This window comes from Pectinophora gossypiella, chromosome 7, assembly GCF_024362695.1.
Source record: "Pectinophora gossypiella chromosome 7, ilPecGoss1.1, whole genome shotgun sequence".
Taxonomy (NCBI): Eukaryota; Metazoa; Arthropoda; class Insecta; order Lepidoptera; family Gelechiidae; genus Pectinophora; species Pectinophora gossypiella.
Genome location: NC_065410.1, coordinates 4810071 through 4833036, shown reverse-complemented (window position 1 = coordinate 4833036; position 22966 = coordinate 4810071). Strand labels below are relative to the sequence as shown.

The window sequence follows — 22966 nt, the reverse complement described above, 5'->3', positions numbered from 1 at the left end:
TTGTATGAAACTTAGTCACTTTTAAGGCAAGATCATGTAATTTCGTAAATCTTTATAAATATCGTATATTTTGCGACATGGCATTGAGAGAGTGATTAGGTAGTGATTTTCAAAGATTCCCTGGCCCATTTATCTCTTTATAAAGTTACTTTTTACACTGTGTAGAAACAAATCGATATATTTTATGACTTCTACTATTAGTAGGTACTTCACAGGCAAAACACTAGTTCCAATAATAATTATGTTTATCGTTATCAATGCAAAATACTTCAGACTAAAATAGCACATTATTTCTGTGAAATTCCCTAAAGAACTTTTCTAACTATTTGATTGTATTTTGATGAAAGTAAAATTCTTTTAATATAAAAATAAATATGAATTTGCAAGTGTCAAGATTCGAACGGGTAGTTCATTAAATATATAAAAAAAACATTTATGAATAGACAAATAAAACAAGAGAAAATCGACGGTTTCTCAAAACGCGACGTAAGCTGACGTGAAACAAAACTGAAGTTTCTTACATCGGGGGATAGTCGAGGGTGAGTCTGGAAGAGAAATAAAAAAGAACAATGTAGTAGTGTCGACAAACGCGGGGTGAACCGATCGCCGATAATATTGACTTCGGATTATACGACGTTCGCTACGGTAGGACTTCAGGCGCGGGGTAACGATAGACGAAGCTGAGGAAAATATCATAAAACATAAAGCGGGTACTTAATGTAAAAACGACCTCAGTGGTCCAGTAGTTGAGGGTTGGGCTCACGATCCGCAGGTCCCGGGTTCGATTCCCGGTGGGGACATATCACAAAAATTACTTTGTGGCCCCTAGTTTGGTTAGGATATTACTGGCTGATCAGCAGATTGTCCGAAAGTAAGATGATCCGTGCCTCGGAAGGCACGTTAAGACGTTGGTCCCGGTTACTACTTACTAATGTAGATAAGTAGTCGTTACCATGAGCCATGTCAGGGGCCTTTGGCGGCTCAATAGTAACCCTGACACCAGGGGTGATGAGGTTGGTACTGGTCACAACCCACACGATAGAAGAAGACTAAAATAACTATAAGGCTAACGACAGATTTGGAAATTTATAACTGACTACCGCTTGAAGTGATGAAGCGTGATAATAATCATACAAGCTGCCCTGAACCTTGCGAGAGATACATTTTCTTAATTAGTTTTTTAGTCACAACCCTATTCAAACTTTTAACATGTGGATACCCCTAGCCTGAACAAAACGGAGGTCCGTGTTGCTCTATGAGCGTGAACAATCGTTATAAAATTGAATATAAATTATTTTTTATTAAGAATTTAATGTAACGTCTTAAACCTAAATAAATATATATTTTTTTTATACTGAGGTGCCTGGTACCGAGACAAACCGTATTGTGGTTTAACGGTATCAGTGGTTTACCTAACTATGTAATACTTTAATGATATAAATAAATAAGTAAATAAAAAACTCATCATCATCATCAATTGAAGAGCCACGCTCTTGTCGGTGCAGCATTTTCCATGCTACTTTTTTAGGGAAAAATAGGGCAGTGGTTTCCCTCTTGCCTTCCGCCCCGCAGTACTCTGTCTGACGCAAGTGGGAAATAAAAAACTATCTATCTAAGATTATCTTGATTATCAAAGAAGCTTGAAATTATTCACTTCGGAACTACAACAGAAGATCGAAATCTTTGGATTCTGACGGGATTTGAACCGGGTCAAGAGTCACGGATTAGAATCCCGCTTGAGTTCAGAATTCTTCGAATTTATTTTCTTTGTCAGTTTTCCTAAGCACAACTACTAGCATCTCCGAGGACAGTCCTAAGCGGTAGTGACATAATATCCCCAATACAATGGGATGTTCAGTACTGATAACACAGCTATATTCTAATAAGTCAGATAATTCCCAACCTCCTAATTTCCTAATAATTCCTATTTTTTTTCCTTTACGAGAGATTTTTACTAGAAATAAGCTGAACCGTTTATGTGACTTGTGTTAGTCTAATTGTTTTTATATTCTGTTATGTGTACAATAAAGTGTTAAATAAATACAAATATATAAATAGTTTCACAAAGAAAAACAGACAAGTAAGCTCACCTTTAACAAGAAAGTTCTTCCATTTAACTTACTTTAAAAAAACACTTTGTATAAAATTTATACTGCATTAACACAAACGATCGAAATCTCTATACTGGGACGGAATCGAATTCATTACTCAAACTGGAATGAGTGAGTGACAAGAATGACGGGTACAAATACCCCAGATTTCAGATTTTTTAGATCTTTTCTCATTATGAGTATTTTTAAGCGCGTCTGCACGCGTCTTAGAAGACAGTTGTAAGTGGTATCGATATAATAATATCGGTTAAGCCATCGTTCTCTTAAATCGAGCGAGCTCCACAAATAATGCGATTATTTGCCCAGCAACCCAAAGCAGTGGAGTGTACAGTGCTGATAACAAACAGCTATGATCCGGATTTGTGACGTCATGCGAACGCCGCCGACGCATTGCTAGCTACGCGGATCGCACCGTAGCCGAATTATTAGAGTTATCGTTTTTATTAGTACTATAAAATGTTATAGTATTTTGGGATCTTATACAAAAAGTACCTAGCAATAGAGGTGCGGATATTGGTTATAGCTTGTTGTCGGCTAGGCTAAATATATGTAAAGAGATTAAATCTCTTTAAATAATCTCCTTGAAATTGCCGCTGGCTGTAACGCAATAATTGTTTTGTTTTTTTTTTCAAGTGTCAAAGTTGACATCTGACACTTGATTATTTTAAGTTACGTAGACTAATTTGTATTTTATAATAATATTTCTAACTGGCTTAAAAATAAGCATAAATGTCGTTTCTTTGATTACAGGTATGTTCTTAGTTAGCATGTTTAATTATTAAGTGTATTTTGTTATGATAACATTATAGTAAAGAAATAAAATTCTTTGATTACAGAGCAACACATAATCTTATTATATTAGCCAAAATCCATATAAATCTTATAAAACGACATATTTATATACAAAAGTCGCTTAGAAATGGAGAAATTACGATTTGAATTTACATTACTGCCATCAGAAGACCGAAAATCAAATATTTTGTGCATAACCTCAATCACTACAAGTGAGAACAAAATATATGCTATACCGCTGGAACTTCAAGCTGCTGCTTATCATAAAGAAATAACAAAAACAACTGCTTATGCTAAAATTAAAAACAGTTTGGCAAAAAGACATCAGATAAGAAGAGTTTGGATAACAATGACGGAAGAACTAAGTAAGATTTATATGGATGAAGACGGTAATTTACAGTTTGGAAATCAGTATTTAGAAGAACTGGACCATCAAGAAAAAATTGCTGTCTCACATCAAGAAGGAACGAGTACATTAGAAAAGTTATTAGAGAAATTTATGGAAAAAACACAGGAAAGTAAACATCAAAGCTTAAAACATATTGCAGAAAAGTTTGTAATTGAAAAATTTACAAGCAAAAATTCAAATGCAAACCTGTGGATCGATACTTTTGAAAAAGAATGTGAACGTTTCGAAGTAACAACAGATGAGAAGAAGATTGAGATATTGAGATTATTTATGGACAAGAGTTGTGCAGACTGGTACAGTTCCATGCTAATAAGATTTACAATGAATGCAGAATGGTCAATGTGGAAAGCAAAATTTTGTGAAACATTTACAAACAAAGGATGGAACCCAGTAACATATGCACTATTATTTAAATATAAAGATGGATCATTGTTGGATTATGCTATAAGGAAAGAAAAACTTTTACTGGATATGAGAAGAACAATAGATACTGGTACCTTGGTGGATCTTATTGCAACTGGTTTACCAGAATTTATACTAAATAAGATTAATAGAGAAGCAATTAAAGACACCATTGATTTATTCAATGAGGTAAGCAAGTATGAAAACATGATAAATAAACAGAGTTATGTTGTAAAAAGAAGGTATGGATATGCCAGCCAAAGCCAAAATCTAGCAGAGAAAATTGAGGAGAAAAAAGCATGTAAAATATGTGAGAAACTTAACAAAGGCACACGTTATCATCCTGAAGCTATATGTTGGTTTAAAACAAGAGAAAATGAAAAGATGAAAAAGAACTTCATTAAACACGTAAACAATTCGGTGATAGAAGCGGAATTAAATGAAACTGAACAAAAAAACGAATAATAACACCATTAATTAAAATCAAACTGCTATTAGAAGATAAATTAGAAATATATGGAATTTACGATTCAGGCTCAAACGTTTCTCTCATAAATTCCAAGTTATTGAAATTAAAACGAACAGAAAATAATTTAAACATAGCGGATTTAGTAACGATTAATGGTGTTAAAAAGACAAGTGGCTTGACGAAATTAAAAATAAAAATATTTGAGGTAGAAGAAACAGTTGATGTATATATTATCGAAGAACAAAATTTCAAATATGATTTTTTGATAGGATTGGACATGATAAAAATGTTTAAACTGACCCAAAATGAAGACTTAAAAATTACCCAGAAACAGTACCAAAAGGACCAAAACGAAAACGAAGCGGAAGAAAAACATACGAAAATAGAAACAGTACATACAGAAATTAAAAATCTGGAAAATAAAAACAAGTCAATAAAGGAGTACAGAATAAATTTTAATGAACATTTTAAAGAAGAAGATTTTGAAATAAAAATAAGACATTTAAATGGACATCAAAAAGCAGAAATAGATATGCTGGTTAACAAATATAAAACAGTGTTTGCAAAACATAAATATGACGTGGGCACAGTGAATGGATATGAAGCGAGGATAGATTTAATGGTTGACAAATATTGCAGTAAGAGACCGTACAGGTGTACTATGGAAGATAAAAAAGAGATAGAAGAACAAGTAGCAAAATTACTAGACCATCAGTTGATAGAAGAATCCTGTAGTCCATTTGCAGCACCAGTCACTTTGGCTTTTAAAAAAGAAGATAACAGAAAATCTCGATTATGTATAGACTTCAGAAACTTGAATAAAATAGTAGTTCCTCAAGCGCAACCATTCCCTTTAATTGAAGACCTAATGACGAAAACCAGAAAATGCAAATACTTTTCAACTTTGGATATAAATTCAGCATTTTGGTCTATTCCCTTAAGAATAGAAGATAGACAAAAGACAGGATTCGTAACACAAGAAGGGCACTTTCAATGGACTTGTCTGCCTTTTGGACTTAAAACTTCACCGGCAATTTTTCAAAGGATATTAAGCAATATATTGAGAAAGTATAAACTTACTAATTTTGCCGTGAATTATATTGATGACATTCTTATATTTTCAAGAACGTTTGAAGAACACATTGAGCATTTAACAAGGTTGCTAGAAGCCATCAAAGTAGAAGGTTTTAGATTGAAATTCACGAAATGCACATTTGCAACAAATTTAGTAAAATATCTAGGGCATATAATTCAAAATAATACAGTTCAACCATTAAAAGATAATTTGATTTCAATAAAAAATTTCCCAGTTCCGAAAACACAGAAGAATGTTAGACAATTTCTAGGAAAAATCAACTTCTATCATGAGTACATACCAAAGAGTGCAATAATTTTAGATCCATTGCATAATTTACTCAGGAAAAATCAAAAATTCATTTGGTCTGATGAATGTCAAAAAGCATTTGAAATGATAAAAAGCTTGTTGTGCTCCCAACCAATCCTAGAAATTTATGATCCTGATTTACCAATTAATATTTATACAGATGCCTCTATAGAAGGAATTGGAGCCATCTTGAAACAAACACAGACAGACGGAAAAGAAAAACCTGTGGCATATTTTTCAAAAAAATTAAATGAGACCCAAAAAAAGAAAAAAGCAATATACTTGGAATGTATAGCTATTAAAGAAGCGGTAAAATACTGGCAATACTGGTTAATTGGTAAATCATTTACAGTATATTCTGACCACAAACCATTGGAAAATATGAACCTAAAATCAAGAACCGATGAAGAACTGGGTGATCTAACTTACTATTTATCACAATACGATTTTAAGATAAAATATGCACCAGGAAAACAAAATTTAGAAGCAGATTGCCTAAGCAGGAACCCAGTATTGGAATCAAATGAAAATACTGATGAACAATTAAAAGTTGTTAATATAATAAAACTGGAAGACATTATAAAAGATCAAAATGAAAACGAAGAAATACAGAGAAATAAAAACAAATTAATAAGAAGACACAATTTATACTTTAAAAATTACAAAAATAAAGAAAAAATAATCTTATCAGAAACATTTAGCAAAAAAATAATAAAAACTATACATGAAGATTTATGTCATATTGGCATTAGACAAATGCAGAAGACGATTAGTCCGTTCTATACATCAGAATGTTTGATAAAAAATATAAAAAAAGTTTGTACAAACTGTGAAACTTGTATAAAAAACAAATCTAGAGGACATCACAAGTATGGTCTAATGTCCTATCTCGGTCCAGCTACAAAACCTTGGGATATTATCTCTATAGATACAATTGGAGGTTTCGGAGGTTCAAGATCAACAAAGAAATATTTACATTTATTGGTAGACCACTTTACTAGATACGCATTTATATTAACATCTAAGACACAAAATGCAGATGATTTTATAAAGTTGGTTAAAAACATAATAGACACGGAAGGCGCAGACATTGGAATGGTTCTGACAGATCAATACCCAGGGATTAATTCGAAGGAATTCAAAAAATTCTTGAGTCAAAAGCATATACCAATTATATTTACAGCAGTAAATGCACCATTCTCAAATGGATTGAATGAGAGGCTAAATCAAACTATAGTGAACAAAATAAGATGCAAAGTAAATGAGACAGGAAAAAAGAAGGCCTGGACAAAAATAGCTCAAGAGTGTGTAAAGGTTTATAACCAAACAATTCACACATCTACTGGTTTTTCACCAGGATATCTTTTATATGGTACAGATGACACGGTTTTACCAAAAGAACTAAAACAGGAAAAAATACTCAATAATTGGATCACAGACAGAAAAACAGCACTTATAAGATCAATTAGAACACACAATTACAACAAAACACTATTTGACAAAAACAGAAAATGCTACGAATTTAATATAGGAGATATGGTATATGTGGAAAATGGAAACAAGCTAAATAGAAGGAAATTAGATGAACTCAAAATTGGTCCCTATGAGATAATGGAAAAAATTTCAAACACAATATACAGAATAAACACAGGTCACAAGAAGACGGAATCAAATCTTTTCCATGTTACAAAACTTATTCCAGTCCCAGCATCAGAAGGACTTCAAGATGAAATAAATATATTGGAAGAAAATTAAAATGTAAATTTTCTTCTCCTTAAGGGGGGAGATGTAAAGAGATTAAATCTCTTTAAATAATCTCCTTGAAATTGCCGCTGGCTGTAACGCAATAATTGTTTTGTTTTTTTTTTCAAGTGTCAAAGTTGACATCTGACACTTGATTATTTTAAGTTACGTAGACTAATTTGTATTTTATAATAATATTTCTAACTGGCTTAAAAATAAGCATAAATGTCGTTTCTTTGATTACAGGTATGTTCTTAGTTAGCATGTTTAATTATTAAGTGTATTTTGTTATGATAACATTATAGTAAAGAAATAAAATTCTTTGATTACAGAGCAACACATAATCTTATTATATTAGCCAAAATCCATATAAATCTTATATATATTATTTATTCGTAGGTTGTCGGTATATTAGGTAACCGAATAAATGATCTTTCTATTACGTGAAATAACGTCATATTACAAAAAACAACTTTCTTTTGTTTGAATCGATCGGTACTTTAGTATATGAAAATGTTTATTATTATGTTAATAATTCATGAAACTGGTGAAACGTGAAACGGTTTTTTTTGTATTTGATATCTTTTGGATGAACTTGAATTTGATTCAATGAAAATCAAATCGAAAAATTCTAACTTGGATGGATTTTCTCGTGAGATTTCTTAAGCACGGGTACTAATACTCTCCAAAAACAAAAATCCGAATAAAAATAAATAGCTTTTCTTAAACTGGCATAAAAAACAAAAGAAATGCAATAATTGATGCATATAATTTTGAAACATTGTAGAAAAAATGCGTACCAGTTGGGTTTCGGTTCGTTTCGGTCGCTATAGACACATCAGCTAGCCCTAAGGTTTAAGCTTATAAATTGCTACAGGGAACGGGTAGAAGGGTGGAGGGTTCATTATTTAGTCCGTTTAAATCACTAAGTCCTTAAAAGACATTAGCAGGCTTTGTACCGTTATCGCGGAACACAAAAGAGATTTAGTACGCGCAGACAGGGGGACATGCCGTCAATTATTACCCATAATGTTTGGCTTACAGTATTAATATTTGGTTACTATTTTTAGTTCGTGATTGAAATGTTTTGAATCTTTATTTTGCTTTACCATCTTATTACAAAGCAAACACTAGAGATAACACCATTCATCTAAATAGCAATATTGCTATTTGACGTTTATTTGTATTGCGCACTTACTTTTATATGCGCAAATATCAAATTGTAATATTGCTTTTTTAGATGAAGCGCTTCGATGTGGCCTTTTTAATCCTTCAGATTTAAAAGAACATCAAAAATTTAGAACCTTAGAAAAAACATCTTTCAAATAAATCAGTTATTCTACATTTAAAAACCGAAACAATGAAATCTTCTGCGTTCTCCAAAAGTTTTTTCAACCGTGAAAAAACCTCAAAACCACGAATCAAAAAAGGGCGAGAACTCAGGGTCGTGTGCATTGTTTTAGTGTCTCCCAACGGGGGCGGACAGGCTGCTAGCAGCATAGCAGCTAATACATACGGCACTCTCACTAATTGTTTCCGCCATTTGAATATTGCTGTGACAATTACCCGATTGGTCCAGAGCCCGGCTCCGGCGGACTCCTAAATTAATTGCTATCCACTCTGTTTCGCGCTCCCTGGAAACAATAAGTGCTAATGTGTCGCGACAAATTGAAAATTTGCGGAGGGTTTTGGAAGGAAAATTGTAGTTATATAGGGTAAAAATGTGATCTTTAGATCAACATTTTTCTAGGCCTTTTGTTTTGCCCAACTTCCTTTACTGTCTAAACAACGTACTTACCCTTTTATGTAGTGCGATAATAGTCCACTTAACAAACTAGTAAAATGATCTCTTTACGAAACATAAAAACGAAAGTTTTCTTTGGAGTTTGTATGAAAATACTGTCCTGTGACGTCATCAATAAAAGCGGTCAAACGTCGTACTCATTGTTACTTAATTTATACTTAAATCAAATTCTAAAATAAGTCGAAATGTAAAATGAGATGGATTTTATATCATCTTGGACAGGCTTCTATTTCTAGATTAACATTTTACATTTGTCTTTGACCCAGTCAAATACCCTATTAGGATGACAGTCATTGAAATGAAAATATATCAGAAATCAGAAATCAGAATCATTTATTGAACGTAATTATCATGGATAAACTTGTTGAAGGTCAATGTAACATTTTTGAATTTACGTCATTTCGCAAGGTGTTATGGCTGAGGAGAAGAAATGACAAGAAACTGCAACAGCAACACATCTTTTAAATCAATGAGGGTACATTACAAAGTAAAATAAATGAAATTACAATCTTCTTCTATCGTGTGGGTTGTGAGGTGGATTACCAACCTCATCAACCTTGGTGTTGGGGGGTTAAAATGGCCACATCGAAGCAATTAAGCAATATTGCAATTTGACATTTGCGCATATAAAAAAAGTAAGTGTGTAACGCAAAGAAATGTCAAATAGCAGCCAGTTTAACCACTGATCTAGGTACTATTTCATACATTTCTAAGAGTAAGATAAACTGTATTAGGATTTAGGAGTAATGAAATAAGGGTAAAGAATCCAAAGGACTAAAAACGTTCGGATATAGATAAAGTTTGGGAATTGCAGGCGGGAACCCTTCACATTACATTGTATGGAAGCGTATTATGTTCCATGTATTGAAATTGTATGGATTGACAAACGTTACTTTACACCAGTGAATGGCGTTTGCCGTAGGGCCTTGATGAAATTTTAATGAACTCAGCTTTTGATGGACGGCCAATTAGTTATGCCCGCAGATATATTAGTCGATGACTGACGTACTTTGGGGGTTCGGTGGGTTCCTCCGACAGTAACTTAATTAAACATCGGGGTGTAATAAACACGGGTTGCTTTCAACAAGATACCGATTTATTGGGACATTGAAAATTAATTTTTTTTTACAAAATTGTCAAGCGCTGAAGACTCTCACTCATTCATAATAAGACACAAAATACACACCATCATCATCAATTTAAGAGCCACGCTCTTGTCAGCGTAGCATTCTCTTTAAAATTGATTTAAAAGATGTGTTGCTGTTGCAGTTTCTTGTCATTTCTTCTCCTCAGCCAGTTTGCGAAATGAGGTAAATTCAAAAATGTTACATTGATCTTCAACAAGTTTATCCATGATAATTACGTTGAAAAATGATTCTAATTTTTGATTAATCTTTTAAAATAAAATTCAAAATATCAAATAATGTCTAAATTATTATAAATACAGTGCAGCATTATTATTGTTAAATATACAGATTTTAAAATGTAAATTAATATCAAATATAACATGTCAAAATTGTAGATACAATGCATCATTATCATTATCATAAACCATATACTTAATTAACCCATCACCCGTTCTCTTTATGGTCCAAAAACTCTTTGACAGTGTAAAATATGTACCTACTGAAGAAGCCATTATGTAAGGTCTCTACTTCTCAATTGTGTCACTGGAGTAAAGACAACGTGGCTACAGTCGAGGAGCGTCCCCAATTCTGACACAGCGTGTCGGATGCAATCGATAGTCCGTCGCCGACAGGTCTGGCCGTCGGGACGGCGAGGCGGCAGCATCGGCGCCAAGGGGGCGATGCAGATAAATCATCAAACATCTCTATTTGTGCTTCTGCGGTGACGCAGCGCGCAGTAGGGAGCTAACGGCATTTTATACCTGCGGTGGTAATCGTTAATTATGGTTTTATGACGATTGGTTGACGAAGTTATTGTGTCATTTATTTAGATGGGTATACCAACAGTACACATATTGTAAAATTATAAAATGCAAGTCTTAAATAAGTTTTGTATATGTGCTCCAATTACAGGTACGGTCACGAGTACTAATATGTATACACTTTGAAACCATATCACAATAACTTTTTTGACAAATTAAACCGTAAGTCTCATTAAATGTCAAATATGATAGTGCGACAGAGTTCTAAAGTGGGTACATGATATTGCTCATGACTGTACAAACAGCATTCATAATTACAACAACAAAACGTATATATCTAGTGTCATAATGTTTTTGGACGTGACTTATAGTAGGTTTGCCTTAAGATAGCATTGACTACTTGGCCGGACAAACAGGGTGCGCTGACGGTTGTCATCCGGTACAAAATTTTAGGCAACAGGCTTGAGGGCGCCCAGTTAGGCGAACCTTTGTGTCATGAGGTTTCGTTAGCGATAATATTGGATTTGTTTGATAGAATTAACCCCTTGGCATACTATCTACCTTTGACTAATACTTTCATATTTTTCGTAATCCCTTAATTCATATATTTTCTTCATAATTATATTTGCTTATTTTCTTATTTATTGTAAGTAAATCCCGACACTTTTTGTTGGCACGATAGTTCAAAGTATTTATAAGCGTAACTTAGGTACTGGCAGAATATCAGTGTTGCTAAGAGTGGTATTTCTACTATTCTTCGCAACAACATGCTGAGTCAGTCCCTTTTCCCTGGCAGTGTATTTTTGATTTGTATACTTATCTTTATCTTCTCTACTATTGTACTGCACTGTTTTGGGAATAAAGTTATTCTATTCTATTCTATTCTATAATTATTCGCTTGATGAATGTGGAGGAAGCAAGAGAAGTGTGTCAGGATCGAAGCAAATGGCATTCCCTAGTCTCTGCTTGCCCCGGTGGGAAATAGGCATGAGTTTATATATGTATGTATGTAATTATTCGCTCTTAGTACCTGCTTCAGAATTGTGAAATATTTGAAAATACAATAATAGTATTTCTAATTTATAATTTACGTGAAGTAAGATGAATTCGTGTCCCAGCTATAACCCAAAAAAACGTTTCCAACAACCCGCAGTGGAGCAGCGGGGTGGGGAAGTGGGACGTATACGTTTTACTGCTTATGCTTCCATGGTTTCAATTTGTTCTAATTCAAAATTCAAATTCAAATAATTTTTATTGTTAAGCTATAAGTTTTGTTTTGTTGTTTTGTGAACTTACCGATAAGTATACGTACATAACATACGTCACAGTACCTATCGCAAAAGAACATTAGTTAAATATTTATCAATAATAATTTAAATAATGGCCACTAAAATGTACAGTCATGAAGTCATTCATGAGCAATATCATGTACCCACTTTAGAACCCTGTCGCACTATCATATTTAACATTTAAAGAGACTAACGGTTTAATTTGTCAAAAAATTAATGTGACATGGTTTCAAAGTGTCATACATATTAGTGCTCGTGACCTTACACTATTGCCAACACCACATCCTCATAATAACAAGCGCCGGTCACCGCGCGACTACGGTGCTTGTAACATGACCAAAATATACATACACACGCCCGTCTTCCACAAAGGGGTGGGTAGGGAAACAATTAATCAGAAAATGTTGCAGCCACTTTTGATAGTCTTTTCGGTCAGGAAGTAATGAAATATAAAATAATGAGGTAAGTACTTAGTGTTTTAAATCTTTTTAGATATTATTCCTATCACATATCGACCCGCTTCCGATGATAAACATGCTACTAAGTGTAAATATTCTTATTCTTGTTCTTAAATCAACCGGAGGGGAACATACTCCATCACGCTACTCCACTGCGGGTTGGTGGAAGTGTTATTTACGGCTAATAGCCGGGACCAACGGTCTAACGTGCCCTCCGAATCACGGAATCATCTGTTTTCGGCCAATCAGCCTGTAAAGTCCTTACCGACCAAAGGACAGTCTCACAGAGTGATTTCGACAATATTCCATGGGGAATCGTACCCGGACCTCCAGATCGTGAGCCCAACGCTCTAATCACTAGACTGTTACAATAAGTCACGTTAAAAAAAGCTAATGCCTAAACACCGCCTAGCTGGCGCACCGCTTCAAAATTCGCGTCATTTGATATTATTTATTTTTCTTAAATGCCATCCACTCGCCGTAAAGAGACTCGTCGTAGCGGGAATCGCCGTTCAGGGAGTCGCTATCAACGCCATAATTCTGTTTAACCTATGCTGCCTCCAGTAGGAGGAATGCTTAATAAAACATTGTTGAACTGAAATCTATAGTCGACAATTAGTTACATTTTCCTGTCCGTGCATACATATTCAAAACCTTAATTTGCCTTAATGATTTTAATAAGGCGATGTTTTCAATAGAACCATAGCTTTATAATCCGTGTTCTCATTAAAGAGCTAAATTGCAATAATGAGAATTCTGTTCGAAAGCGCAGGGATTTAATTCCTGGTCGGCGCGGACGCACCGTGGGACGTAATCCCACTTCAAAGGACACGTTGAAATTACATCCCGTTTGCATACCTACTTCCTTTATATACATAGGTATGCTTCATAGAGACACGCAAAGGTACTTTGACTGGTAAAAGCTAAAAGTTTTAATGAAGACCACAGAACACAGTTCATTAGAGTTTAGTTTGTTTATGTTAGAGTTCTAATAATATAATTTTAAATAGTTACACATTTCCGCCTTATCAACATGATAATATAATTGTAAGTATGCGCTTTTCTCTAGTTTTTTTTTATTTAAATTCTTATTGATGTGCCTGCCTATCTGCCTTCTGTTAGTTTATCTCTTTCCCAGTCTGCCAAAAGATATTTCTACTAGAAATAAGCTGAAACGCCTGTCTCGTGTTCGTCTAATTGCTTTTATAATCTATCCTGTGTACAATAAACTGTTAAATACTTAAATAAAAAATAATTCAAGTATTAGACAGCCAAGCAAAATTGGCCAGCCAGCCAGCCAAAAAAATATATTCCATTGACCTTTGCTTGGCTATAAAATATTACTAATCGCGTTCGTCGATTGTTTATTTTTTATTAGTAAGTAGGTGAGAGTAAAATCACACGAACTCAGCGATAAACATGACTAGTAGTCACATGATAGTTTTTACCGATTTTGGCGTTTTCCTATCTTCATCAGGCCTCATACATCTTTTACAGATAATGTTAAAGGTTTTATGCATCCGTTCATTTATGAATCCCGTTTCATACAAACTCTCGCTTCCCGCTCCGGAACTTTCCGTAGTGAAGAGTATAGGGATCTAAGCTTAATGCATACAGAGCCGGGAAAGCAGGAGAAACTAATCGCACCGGATTTTGGTGTGCTGTCACTAACACACCCTCATCCGGACACAAAACACACACATACTCACTCAGACTACACACTTTTTCACACACTTCACTCATACACTTTCTTTATTTTTTATTTGATACATACATATACTTTTGCAGTTTTGATTACAATTGATATTAAAATTATTGAAGACTTCCAGCATTCTATATGCAGCAAGCAATTAATGTTAGTGAGAGTTTAACTCAGGGCAAGTCTCCACCCAACAAATAAAGTTATTTGATTTCATTCTCTTCATACAGTGTTTTCATTCTCTTCTTTTGACTTTTTTATCTTTTGTATTATTGTTTGTATGTCGTTTCCATATCTCGGGCCTATGGAGTCCCGGAATTTTTCAAGCCGTGCGTGGGGCTGAAACCAACACGCAGAGGCCCCTTAAGACAATTTATTATTATTGGTTCCGTAAACTTTTCCATTAACAACTCATATTTATAAAAGGACAGCCTAGACTACTTTAGTACGCGGAACCCGCGGGACAGATGTCTGGCGCCAGTGGGAAGTTGGGACGGTCGACGAGACGAATAGGCGCCATCTTACACTCATTCGCTCGTAGCGCCTGCAAGACACACTATGACACGCGTCACGAGTTTGCATAGAGTAGTGAGAACAGTAGGAATAAACTTAAACTGAATTTTACATGTAACGCACTTTTTTATTCATTCGCTGTGTGTTTAATAATTGATGAAAGCTAATCAGATTTTCTACTTGCTGTAAGGCCATGAATGCCAAGTTTGATATCTTCAAAAGAATACATATAAACAGCACACGTCCCACTGCTGGGCACAGGCCTCCCCTCAATCAACCAGCTATTAGCCGTAAAAACACCCCCACTAACCCGCCTTGGAGCAGCGTGGTGGAGTATGCTCCTCCGGTTGATCTTTAATAGAATAAAGCATTGTATTTAATAATGCATGTAGTTAAGTAATCCAATTGATAGACAATGAAAATTAAAAAGTTTAGCATAAGTAAACAAATACTAATAAATAAGACTTGTTTTATTGTCTTTGCATAGTTATTTATTTAAAAGTGGTAAAGCCTAATTTACATTGTATTGTACGCACTCCATTATTTTACGGGGTCTTACGAGGGTTAAACGTCAATTCTCTGTCCATTTGAAAAAAAATAATAACCCGCCTTGAAACTCCACTCATAAATCCTAATATTTATTTATTTAGAAAAAACTGTTTTACTACTGCACTAACGGCAAAATCCAATGCGTACAGTAAACTTAAACTAACAAATCACAAGCATGGGTAACTATTGTTATAATTAATAATAAATGTAAATGTGAATGTGTGAATAATAAATATAATTAATAATAAATATGAATGTGTTCCTCTAGTTATTAAATAACTTGTAATGTACCCTCATTGATTTAAAAGATGTGTTGCTGTTGCTGTTGCAGTTTCTTGTCATTTCTTCTCCCCACCCATAACACCTTGCGAAATGACGTAAATTCAAAAATGTTACATTGACCTCCAACAAGTTTATCCAATATTTTTGATTCTGAATACAATCTTCGTTTAACGAGTTCTCCACATTAAATTACTCTATGACGCTCAGACCCGGCACATTCGCTGTATTTCCCGCCCACTCGTCCCGCTAATGCTCGTCGTGTGCAAATATTTGAGTGGAAGACGTATTGATCATGTGATCACGTCGCGCGGCGCGCCGCTGCCGGCACGTCTCGAGTGCTTGTCGGCTTGCACTTCTGTGTGTGAGATACTCTTTGACAAGATCATAGAGTAACTACCTATAAGGATGTAGTAAGTAATGTCTAGGTTATTTTTTATTGGAATGGGAATTTGAAATGGTTTTGTTAGAATATTTAGTAGTTTTTGATGGAGTATTGTTTGTTATGGCTTTACGATAGTCGGGAAGTGACAGTAAAGTCAGAAAAGCTTTTTTTGATATTTTTGTTATTCATCGAAATAGGTAAAGAATGAAGAAAAAAAGGATAAAGTTTATCTACGTTAAATAATTGAAAGAAGTGGCCTTTGATAGACAAGAACGGAGAATGCGATTTTTAATTAGTGATGAGCGAAGTAGTTAATAAATCATGTAAAAAAATCGAAAGCCGAACCGATTGTCCGAAAGTAAGATGATTCGTACTTCGGAAGGCATGTTAAGCCGTTGATCCCGGTTACTACTTACTGATGGAAGTAAGTAGTCATTACATGAGGCATGCCAAGGGCCTTTGGCTGCTAAATAGTAACCCTGACACCAGGGTTGATGAGGTTGGTACTCCACCTCACAATCCACACGATAGAAGAAGAATAAATGACACCAAACCACAAATTCTTACCTGGATTGAAACAAGCGTGTCTAATGCAAGGTTTACTTTACATATTTTTCCATTGCTACACATTGTCATAACAATGTCGATTGTATATTCGAAATAACACTTCCAAAAACGCATACAAATTCGTACTTGAAGCAAGTGTCGCACGCTGCGTGGATTGAATTTCCTGTCGGTAATAAGGTTGCTCCAAACGCCAGCGGAAATACCGTTAATGCATGTCAATTGTTGAGTCGACCTCGTTACCGGACTCGAACGGGCTTTTAACGGTATAATAAACCGGTACAAATTTTGCGATTATCGATGGGGTGGGTTTATAGCTATTATTTATTATTTTGTTGAAACCATTATGTATATGTTGGTTCTACTTTCCACGTGATTTTTTGTTCCGATTTAATTCCCCGTTGTCCATATTATTATCTGGTATAAGTCTCGTATCATAATATAATTATATTTTGGTATTAGTTGTAACCTAAACTCAACTATCTTCATACATCATTTCATCTAAATCGATTCAGCGGTTAAAAAGCGGTGTGCTTTCGACTTTTAAATTAAGTAGTTATAACATTCACTCCAACAATTCTTAAAGCGACATTAACTACTTGGCCGGACAAATGGGGAGCGCTGAGGTCTCTCACTCGGAATCCCTAAAACCTCGCCTATCTGTCTTATCAATTTGTTATCACTCTATTACATTACGTAGCTGCTACGACAATTAGATTTTCTGTATTCTGCTACGTCGTAGAATGAGGTACGACGTAACGCGTAATATTTTCCTGATTTGATCTAACATAACATTACGCCTGTATCCTAGAAGGGTAGGCAGAGGCGTGTAGTATATACATCCACTCTTCGACAGCTTAGTTGAAATCCCATGTAATAGGGACGAGTCTATTATGTTAGTTAATTAAGTATCTACTTACCTTCTAAATTCTGTACCGTCGGTGAAAAGTAATACAAGTCCAAAATTCAAGTTTTGAGAAAATCGAGTTTAAAGTTAAAAATATTCTAGCTCGCGACTTATAAGGAATAATGGAACAGAAGTTAGATGTGTCGATAGGTGATGATGGAAGGTTTCTTTTCTAATATTTAGTTATATTTAGAACCTAAACAGAAATGGTAGAGGATCAAAATAAATTACATGTATCAGTTGACACAAACTTTTATATTGTGTAAATTGATACAAGTCTACTTATACCTTTTTACACACATAACTATAAAAAAGTCATCGTTGATATATCATATTTCAATTATTAATTTTACAGTCTTATTCTACAAAAAACAAAATGTCTTGGAAGAAAGTTTATTTCATAATGTTGTAGAAAGGCAAAATTCTATTTATTTTCTTTAAAAAGTAAAGAAACGTAACTTATATCAATTGACACAAACGATAAACTATAACGAATTTGTGTCAAGTGGTTTAACATGACTTATTTTTTCGGTTTTATTGTGTAAAATGATACATGTCTTTACGAATTTCTAATAATAAATACATATAAAGATGGTACACGTATATATAGTGTAAGGTGACGATAATAAGATATTTTTGTTATGATTTTACTCTCAAAACTCATAAATAACCGGTCAAAACCACCACTGCTGCCCACTACAAACACATTTTGTCCACTACACTACGCCCCTAATCAAAACCACTTTTGGTTCATTTTTGCAGTCAAAATCTTACAAATTCAATTATGATAATATTTCCACCCCTAACAAATGAAGGTAAGAGGAATCATATTAAGACTAGTCATTAGGAATGTTTCGGGCTAGCCTGGCAGTATAGCCTGGAGATAAAGTTGATGTACCTACGTACTTTTAAACCAAAATCACACAAACCGGTAAGTGTTACTTCTTTCTTGCTGAAACTATTTAAAAGATCACAACTCATTCCACAATCAAAATCCCCTAAAGTAAAATTCGATATTTCGAATTATCAAAATTCCCGGTCTAATGGTAGCCCGCAACATTGACAGAACGATAAACGGAGTCGAATCAATGTTGACGATGAGAATAGGTAGTGAAAATGAAGATCATTGGTTCACCTCCAAACCTATAGGTTACACAGGGCTATCCTCAGACCATGACCATGACCACCATGGACCATGGTCTGTTATGGTTAAGCTAAATGAGCTCGTTTCCGCAAAACTCTACACGTAAGCACACGTGGGGGACTTTCCGCGTATCCTCGCGTATGGACCACTATTGTGAAGTGGGCAAACTTTCCACTATATCATCATCATCCTCCTGCCAAATGTCCCATCTTCTTCTTCTTCTATCGTGTGGATTGTGAGGTGAATTGCCAACCCCATCAACCCTGGTGTCAGGGTTATAACTGAGCCGCCATAGGCCCCTGACTTGACTCAATGAATACTCGAATGTCCCATATGTAATGTTATTTTAATGGGCTCAGTTTTCCGCATAAACGCAAGTGGTCCATTATACGTGCTTTTATTGACTATGCAAGCCAACTAAGTCCTTTCAGAAGCTCAAATACCGCCTGGGATTTTTACAAACTTTGTGACCTGGTTTAATTAAGGGGTTGTGCCCGTGGTGTTGCCAATTATTTATTCTAATCTAATCTATCCTACAAGATCCCACTGCTGGGCAAAGGCCTCCCCTTCCTCTTTCCATTTTTCACAGTCCTGTGCGTAATTCTCTCCTATGTAATCAAAATACAGAAAAAAAAATATTACTGGTGCTCAAGAGTTCAGAGCAGTTATTCCCTTTATAAAAATGAGGAAGCTCGACAAATTTACACCATTCAACGTGTTTGAGAAACTAGTAATCTTCTCTTGAGAAAATGTGGCAGATCTCGATGCTGCCGATGCCGAGCTGTCATCTACGGCCATGTAGGTTCAAAAATACCACTACCGGCGCTCGCATCAAAGATCTAACCAGCGTGTATTGAATGGCTTGCATATTAATTGGAGCTCGATAATATTTGGAGCCATTATTTCATGTCTACAACCTCCTTAGCAATGAAGGCAGCGTTCAATCTGCCACCGCTTAACCTACATGTAATCAAGAAAACTATGTAAAACAGCTATGCTTCGAGCTAAGGGAAGAAGACTAACGACAGTTATGACAAATCTCAAATACCTCTTGACTAACCCTGCCATGGTGATAACGACGCCATGATCAGGACCCACAACTTATTGAGGTACTGTAATTAAGTACTACAAGGTGGCTATAGCAGAAAGAGAAAAAACACGGTTTGGTCTGAAGTACTAACTTAACCTATACCCATTCGCAATGCGGATCAGATATGGTTTGCTGTGGCTCTAGACAAAATGTCTTCCCATAGACAGGTTTATGCGGAGGTCACCCTAGGATACACACTGGTGGCGCATGGAATCGAACTTGTATGTATCATTATACACGACACGTTATTGATATCTAAGATCGTATTTTCAGAAATATTTTGATATATATTAATTTATATTACTTTTCACAAAAAAAAAATTTGGTGTTTGATGTTACAACTAAAATTATATCATTAAACACGGACTGTGAGAATTCAAGGATTGCGTGTATTTTAATATATGTTGAGTTGCATTTACTTACACCAAAATATTTAGTGAAAATCTTCATTTCACTTTAATGCAAGTTAAGATGAATTATGTTACACGTGTTATAACAGCATGAATCCTTCACAAACAGTACTTATATCACTAGACACAAAAATTATCTCCGTATTTATAATAGCTACAGTTACGAGAATTAGACAGAAAGAAAGAGAATTTTTTGAACATGAAGTGTGTGCTAATAACTCAAAAGTGATACAACTCGAGTTGTATTACTTTTCACCGACGGTACAGAATTTTCGAATGCGTATATCTAGCCAATCATGATACTTAGAACGTGAATCCTATGCAAATAAATGATTGATTTAGTTTGATTTGATTTATGTTCCAAATGTAAGAGCCACGCTCTTGTCGGTGTAGCATTCCTCTCCATGCTACTTTTTAGGGAAAAATAGGGCAGTGGTTTCCCTCATGCCTTCTGCCCAAACAACCAAAAACTAACCAAAATTCAAACTTAGTCGAATTCAGTGGTTGCACCCGAGCCGGGATTCATACCCGTGAAACTACGTAAAGTCACGCGTTCTACGAACAAGGTCATCACGGATGAGATACTAAAAGGCGAGAGAAATCTTAAAAAGCGCAGCAATAATCGTGCCCGGTTAAATCCGTCCCCTGTCACTCGTACGCGACAAAGGGTTGCACTCACATTGCTTAATGGACAGTGAAGGCTGCGATAGCTGTGATAAATCACCGCCGTGATTACCGCGCCATTATCTAAAATATAATCTGTGGGGCGACGAAGTAAGTTGTCGACGTAATGACGAACTTTCCAGGCTACGTTCACCAAAAACAATATAGATGGCGTTGTTTAAACGGCTACTTGACAACCTAGTCAAATGAGATAGTTTTTACGAAACGTCAAAACGAAAGTTTTCTTTGGAGTCTGTATGGAAATACTGTGCTGTGACGTCATCAATAAAAGCGGTCAAACGTCGTACTCATTGTTCCTTTAAGTCATAAATAAAATTTGAAAATAATTCGAATAGTAATATAAGTAACGAGGAGCTTGGTGGCGCAGCGGTAAACGCGCTCGGTCTGCGATTGTTGAAGTAAAGCAACTTTCCCAAGGCTGGTCATAGAATGGGTGACCACAAAAATAAAAAGTTTTCATCTCGAGCTGCTCCGTGCTTCGGAAGGCACGTTAAGCCGTTGGTCCCGGCTGCATTAGCAGTCGTTAATAATCACCAATCCGCACTGGGCCCGCGTGGAGGTTTAGGCCCGATCTCCCTATCCATCCATAGGGAAGGCCCGTGCCCCAGCAGTGGGGACGTTAATGGGCTGATGATGATGATGATGAGAAATATAAGATTGATTGTTTATCATCTTAGACTGGCTTCTATTCCACGTTAGAATTATTTCAGTGGAAAAAAAATATTGTATGTAGCGTGATTAAAATTGTGTTTTGAACTGTAAGTACATGAAAATGACAGATGTGATGTCAGGCAGTCGCCGTTCGGGGAGTCGCTGTCAACGCTACAAATCTTATAATTTATCTTTGACCCAGTAAAATGCCCAATTACCTATTTTATCATTATTCGGGTACATAATTATTCCAAAATACAATGTAATTGCAGAAGCATATTTGAGAAACAGTGCCGCACTTGTACTTTAAATCTGAACTATCCGAGAAACCCCACCTGAACATAATGTCCTTACTTCGGCCCACCTGAGTCCGAAGTCTATTACATTGAGCTCAACATGAACGGCTTCCGTGGTCCAATGTTGCTGTTGCAGTTTCTTGACATTTCTTCTCCACACCTTGCCAAAATGACGTAAATTCAAAAATGTTACACTGACCTTCAAAATTTTATCCATGATAATTACGTTCAATAAATGGTTAAAAAATAGCTAGAACAATGGCTCCGGAAGTCCTGGGTTCGATTCTCGACGGGGTCATGCCAAAGAAAAATATTATTTTGTGACACAGTCCCTGGTTTGGTTAGCACATTTCAGGAGCCTTTGGCGGCTCAATAATAACTCTTTGTTTTTGATTTTGAGGGTCTTCGTAGTCCAATGTTTCAACGTCGGGCTCACGTTCTCGGGTCTCGGGTCGAATCCGGGATAAAATCACTTTGCTATCCCTAGTTTGTCCTAACCATCCTAGGGATAAGTTAGTGTTATGAGATGGTGATTATAATTCCATTCAAAGCAGATCATTCCGACAGTGAATATTTGAATGAATCCTTATTTAATTCTTAAAAAAATAGCTCAATTTTTATTAAATGATGTTGCTTGCTACTCGTATTCATCTGTACCTATTGATATTATATCCCGGTGGGGGCATGTCATAAAAATCACTTTGTGATCCCTAGTTTCTCAGGCTGATCACCTGATTGTCCGAACGTAAGATGATCCGTGCTTCGAAAGGCACGTTAAGCCGTTGTTCCCGGTTCTACTTATTGATGTAAATATATATAGTCGTTACACGAGTTGGTATTCCACCTCACAATCCACACGATAAGAAGAAGTTATTATACAGTTTTCTATGAAAGTGTTTTTTCAAAGAATTTGGCTTAGTAGGATCAAAGTCTAAGTGTGTCATCTAGCGTAGGAAGTAGAAGACCCAATAAAAAACCTTCAAAAGACACAAACAAACAATAATTCTTTATTGCTGAAATAACATATTATTATATGATAGATTCAA

The 22966-nt window shown here is 35.3% G+C and overlaps 2 protein-coding genes across 2 annotated transcripts in view; both read left to right on the top strand.

Annotated features, from left to right (window-relative positions):
- The window catches only part of LOC126368178 (vesicular glutamate transporter 1), a 65646-nt gene that overhangs the window by 4172 nt on the left and 38508 nt on the right, over positions 1-22966 (top strand). The gene's annotated exons all lie outside the window — the stretch shown is intronic.
- LOC126368203 (uncharacterized) lies at positions 2667-4709 on the top strand. The gene is made up of 2 exons (XM_050012100.1): positions 2667-2861; positions 2948-4709. Exon 2 carries the CDS (start codon positions 3031-3033, stop codon positions 4177-4179), a length of 1149 nt encoding a protein of 382 aa, XP_049868057.1. The 5' UTR covers positions 2667-2861; positions 2948-3030; the 3' UTR covers positions 4180-4709.

Coding starts and splice junctions, on each gene's coding strand:
- LOC126368203 (XM_050012100.1), top strand. CDS start 3,031: ATGGAGAAATTACGATTTGAATTTACATTACTGCCATCAGAAGACCGA.